At 41.3% G+C, this 5,920-nt stretch overlaps 1 protein-coding gene across 1 annotated transcript in view; it reads left to right on the top strand.

Annotated features, from left to right (window-relative positions):
* Window positions 1-764: 764 nt before the first annotated feature.
* Window positions 765-5,920, top strand: part of LOC138960263 (cell division cycle protein 27 homolog) — a 48,858-nt gene continuing 43,702 nt past the window's right edge. The window contains exon 1 of the mRNA XM_070332081.1: window positions 765-875. Coding sequence (XP_070188182.1) covers window positions 852-875 — 24 coding nt within the window. The 5' untranslated portion in view covers window positions 765-851. The remainder of the gene's footprint in view (window positions 876-5,920) is intronic.

The raw sequence follows: 5,920 nt of genomic DNA on the forward strand, positions 1-5,920 counted from the left end.
GCTCCTGACGAAAAGTTCGTCTGCTTCAACCACAGACTACTTTCTGTGATAGTAGTAGTCCAGTGGACGATACCTTCCGCCTGTGCTTCAACTTGGGACAAACTGTGCAATGAAACGACGGCAGGAAGAACAACCATAGCTGATGATGATAAAATCGTTTGTTTAACGTCACTCTGTAAAAACATTGGCGACATTTGTCTTAGATTAAAAACACACACAGGCGCGCACACAAACTTTCCCTTTATGTACAGTGGTTCACCACCCTCCCACCACCCGCACACTCTCGCTCATGGTAATAAGAGATACTTGGATATGAAATGGTATTCTTAAAGGTTCTCAGTGATAAAAACATAAAGTAGCTATATGAGAACATAGGGGATTATTAATAGGGATATCTATGATGAGAAGCAATGGCGTCAGCCGCAGCAATGTTTCTATACGACTAGTGTCTGTCTGTCTGTCTGTTCGCGATGCACGGCCAAAGTTCTCGGTGGATCTTTTTCAAATTTGGACACCGTATTCAGCTACACCCCGGACACAACCTCATCGATATTTCAACACGTGCTCTCAGCGCGCAGCTGGATTGGAACCAACCGCTGGGTCGGATTGGTTGAAATAATTCAGGTTTGAGGTTTATCGTGTGAATAACAAGTTGACGCTGCTAGCTATTTTCACAACTATTTCGTTCGCGTTCCCGGTTACAATGAATAGTGCGTATAGTCATTCTGTCTGGCAGCTTCCGATCATGTGACGAAATCGAAATTCGAAAACGAGGGTAACAGACATGGCGGCCTTGGAGTAATGAAATATTCAGTGTTTCCCTAGTATTAGTTTCAAGTTTGTCGACAAAAATGTTGCTTCAGGAGCCGGTTCAGGTAATGAGATGAGCCTAGTTGGGTAGCGAGAAATGTTGTTTTTGAGAAATTGATTAAAATGGTTGAAGTTATGAGGAATAGAGCGGACTATAACGAATTTTATCAGTCAAAACACAGTCGAATCATTTTTTTGGGGTAACAGGCTGTAGTAATAAAGTGAAGCTTTGTTTCAACTGTCATACAAGTCCTTGCAAATTATTTATGTTCAAGTGGCTCGTGTATTGAGTGCACCTTACATTGAATTTGACCAACTTAACACAAGTTTGTAACCAATTGATACGCAGAACTAGATCTTTCACACGACGAGAAAAAGTCTTGGAGTTGGACAGTCACTCACTCACTCACTCACTGTTACAGCGTTTATCTGATGGCCGGTAGTTATTATTTGTGGCACATATGCTGCAGTAATATACTAATTTGTGTTTTTGACCAAAATACGACATTTTATAGAGATTGAAACAGTCACTGAGTCAGTGTTCCTACGAAACCGCAATCGCGGAAATGGAAATTGGAATACCATATTTGACTTTTTTGTTTTAGTCAATTTAATGCAAATAACAGTTATGTATTCATCGATTTTAGTTAGAAGTCCTTTTATTTTGTACAATTCAAGATGGATGCACTCTTTTGGAGTTTTGGCTAGCCACCTAAATGAGGGTTCAGCCTTGGAGGAAATGACTGGGAAATCCCCCTACATTTTAGAACTTGACTGCATCCATCAGTGAACGGAATATCAAACTCGCCAGGTTTTCTATGCAAAGCAAAATGTGCATTGAAAGCCATAACAATGAATACCTCTTCTTTCTTGTGGAAACTGCTTTCATGTTTTGCGTTAGGTTTTAGACTTTTACCTCCCTTTGCGACATCTAACGCATCCTTATTTTCGCTGATCGTCAGATCCATGATAATTGTGCCTGTTTGGAAACTTTTGCCAGCCCGTTGGCCTCTCAAAGTTTTACTTTTAGACAAAAACCTCACAAAACTACCTATTTTATTTATGTTTTTATTACTTATTTAGTGGAAGAATTTTTTGTAATGTATGTTTGACTAGAATGAATACCCGCTTCGCCGGGTACCCGGCTTCGCCGGAAAGAAGTAGAGCCGAATGATACCGAATGACCTTCTAAAAATAGTAACGGGAATATCCGGCTTCGCCGGGATGAAAGCGTTGTGGACAGTGACCTTCTAAAAATAGTAACGGGAATATGGATTGACGCCACACGAAGGAAGGGAGATAAACGCAAAACACTGGAGAAGATAAGGAAGAGTTACTGGGAATGGATCTGGGAAGATGAACAGAAAAACCAAAATCGGTTCAGCGCTGCGCGCTGAGAGCACGTGTTCTAAATTCTCATCAACCAGGTTGTGTCCGGGGTCTACCTGAATATGCCCACCAAATTTGAAGCAGATCCATCGAGAACTTTGGCCGTGCATCGCGAACACACACACACACACACACACACACAGACAGACAGACACAAGTCGTATACATATATATACTAGAATGAATACCCGCTTCGCCGGGTAGCCGGCTTCGCCGGGAAGAAGTACTTAGAGCCGTACGCCGGCTTTGCCGGGTCCGAACAATGGACCCGCCAAGCTTAGGTCCCTCCCAGATTCGTGGAATGGGAACAGCACGAAAATGATTCAGTGGCCATAATGCCATTCCTGACCATATCGAGTCCCATCCTTGTCGACGAATGTAACCGTGTTAATCACCTTTGGAGGCGAACTCCACTCAAACAGAACTGAGCAAGTTAGAGCTTATCTCTAAGCCCTTTTGAACTGTTATGGCTTCTCAAAGGAAGGCCAGTACATAAAATTACACAAAAGCCGCCAGACCACATCACAAACAGAACTGAACAATGCACAGGTGTTGCTCACATAGAGACACACACACACACACACACATACACACACAAACACAGAGAAGCCGTATCTATAGAGAGATAGATGACAGTGTATTTTTCGCGTGGCTATAAATTGATTCGACCTTTGCACTTTTACAGTGAGGATAATTTACGGGTCCAATTTACGTTCTGGACACTGCGGTGACCTTCTAAAAATAGTAACAGAACGCCGGGAATATCCGAAGATGCCCCCTTCACACTACAGTGCACCATACGAAGGAAGGGAGGTAAACGCTGAAAACATGGAGAAGATGAGAAGATAAGGAAGAGTTACTTATAATGGTGAAATGAACTCAAAAACCAAATTCGGTTCAGCGCTGCGCGCTGAGAGCACGTGTTGAAATATCTCATCGATGATATTGTGTCCGGGGTGTAGCTGAATACGGTGTCCAAATTTGAAAAAGATCCACCGAGAACTTTGGCTTTGGTGTGTCGGTATGGGGGCCCGGGTAGCTGAGGTGGAACCAAAATAGCTGAGGTGGAACCAAAATCGGTTCAGCGCTGCGCGCTGAGAGCACGTGTTGAAATATCTCATCGATGAGGTTGTGTCCGGGGTCTCTCTGAATAAGCCCACCAAATTTGAAGCAGATCCATCGAGAACTTTGGCCGTGCATCGCGAAGACACAGATACACACACACACAGACAGACAGACAGACAGACACAAGTCGTATACATATATATATATAGATGGTGTATGCTTTTAATTAAGCGTTGTTGACTATGAATGTAGATGTAAATGCTTGTATAACTGTGTTTTAATTATAAATGTGTCAAGCGCAAACAGCATAATTGTAAAGTTATGATGTTGCGCTATATAAATGCTCATTTATTATTATTATTATTAAAACATAAGTCCCTTTTCCTGTCGAACCAAGGGGTCAGCGTTTTTGGAACGTTCGTTTTGTTGAAGTTTTTTCCAAATCATTAGTATAAAAACCAAACCCCGTTGTTCGACGTATTCGCAAAGACAAACATGCAAGCTAAAAAAGATAGTTCGCCAGATTGGTTGCATACAATGCACTACAGCCAATCACAGCATGTAAATCAAACTCAGCTTAGCATGCGCTTTTTCTTTGCTCATTCCGAACAATGAACTCTGATGTAAAGTGTGCATAGGGTGGTGCAGTTGTACTTACGCTGAGTGCACCCTTCAAGGGGCCTGAGGGAATTCTAATAGAACATTTTCAAATTTTATGCGCCAATAGCTCAAGGTGCACTAGTAAACTGAACCCTGCTAAGTGTGAGTTTTTGTTGGACTCTGATGTCACATGGCGCAAAGGAGGAAAATCCAATGTTCAATCGATACACTAATATATAATTTTTACAATCATGCACAATGATACAGTCATACACTAACAGTAACAGTGCAAAAAGAAGCTCTAAAACTATAGAAGTGAATTGTCAAGCCACTGATGATTCTTCTAAGGCCAAAAAAAAAAATTGTCTGTTTCTGGTCACCCGACCGACCCTAAATTTCGGCGCCGACCATAAACTTTTTTTTTCCAAACTCAAAATTCTTTTCTTTTTTTTGGGTGGTAAAGGACAGGGTGAGAAAATGAACAACAAAAACGTGTGAAAACGAAAGTCCGCTGACGATTTGTAAATATGTTGAGTGTCTTGTCTCTATGTATAGTGAATCCAGTCTCTGCGCGATTTTTAAAGTTAGTTTTATTGGTCTACATTTGGGGTAAAAAAAAAAAAAAAATAAAAAATAAAAAAAAATAAAAAAAATCCCGACCTACCGACCCTATTTTTTTTAGCCATGTTACCAGAAACAGACAATTTTTTTTTTTTGGCCTAATCTAAAATATCATTAGTGGCATAACTGTTGTTTGACTATTTTCCCACCTACTACTTTGGTAAGCATATACCAGCTTTAAGGAAGCGTGAAACCAATAACTTTAGTAACAGGTACTGATATTACAAGCCATGAAGCATACTCTCATAGTCCTGATGTCAATAAGTGAGTATAAACTATCACATCTTTATGGTACATCATAGCTTTTCATACATTAATTGTTGGTACATGCTGAGCATCAGAAAATGGGACATTCCCTATAAGAAAGCCCTTGACACCCGCTGCGGTTTTCCCTGACACATGCTGGCAGTGGAATAAATACATGTATACAAATGAGCAGCGACTCATATAGTCATACAACTAAGGTTTAGTGAGTAACTTAAAGGGACAGTGCAGGGGTCACACTCACAGCATTGCTGAAGCAACAATTTGTCTCTTTGTCTCAGATTACGATTTAAACTGTCAAAAGCTTTACAAAACTTTCTCACCGATGCCTTCCCATACCTTTAGTGTTGCCAGCCAAACAAAACTGTATGTGGTTTGCCAGTTCGCATCTCCCGCAAAAATTTAACTAACATTTCCCACTCAATGTGGTGTGCGGTATGCCGAAATGGACCCAAACATCTTTTACAATTTTCTTACGTCATCACGCACAATGTCTTGCCGTTAAGTGCCCAAAACAGAAAGAATTCTCCCTCTCGCCGAGACTAATACTAGTAAAAGACTTCCATGTCGGCATGGACTGGGTGGCCGAGTGGTAACGCACTTGCGCTCGGAAGCGAGAGGTTGCGAGTTTGACCCTGGGTCAGGGCGTTAGCAATTTTCTCCCCCCTTTCCTAACCTAGGTGGTGGGTTCAAGTGCTAGTCTTTCGGATGAGACGAAAAACCGAGGTCCCTTCGTGTACACTACATTAGGGTGTGCACGTTAAAGATCCCACGATTGACAAAAGGGTCTTTCCTGGCAAAATTGTACAGGCATAGATAAAAATGTCCACCAAAATACCCGTGGGACTTGGAATAATAGGAGGTGAAAAGTAGGATATGCGCCGAAATGGCTGCGATCTGCTGGCCGATGTGAATGCGTGATGTATTGTGTAAAAAAATTCCATCACACACGGCATAAATAATTCCCTGCGCCTTGAATATGTGCTCGATATAAATTGCATAAAATAAAATAAAATGAATTTAAAAGAAAATATAAAAAAATCCCTGCGCTTAGAACTGTACCCTCGGAATACGCGCGATATAAGCCTCATATTGATTGATTGATTGATTGATTTGATGTAATAAGCTCACGTGCAGATCTTGATGTGAGTCTAGTCGAGGGCGACTTATT

This window comes from Littorina saxatilis, linkage group LG2 (genome assembly GCF_037325665.1).
Source record: "Littorina saxatilis isolate snail1 linkage group LG2, US_GU_Lsax_2.0, whole genome shotgun sequence".
NCBI lineage: Eukaryota > Metazoa > Mollusca > Gastropoda > Littorinimorpha > Littorinidae > Littorina > Littorina saxatilis.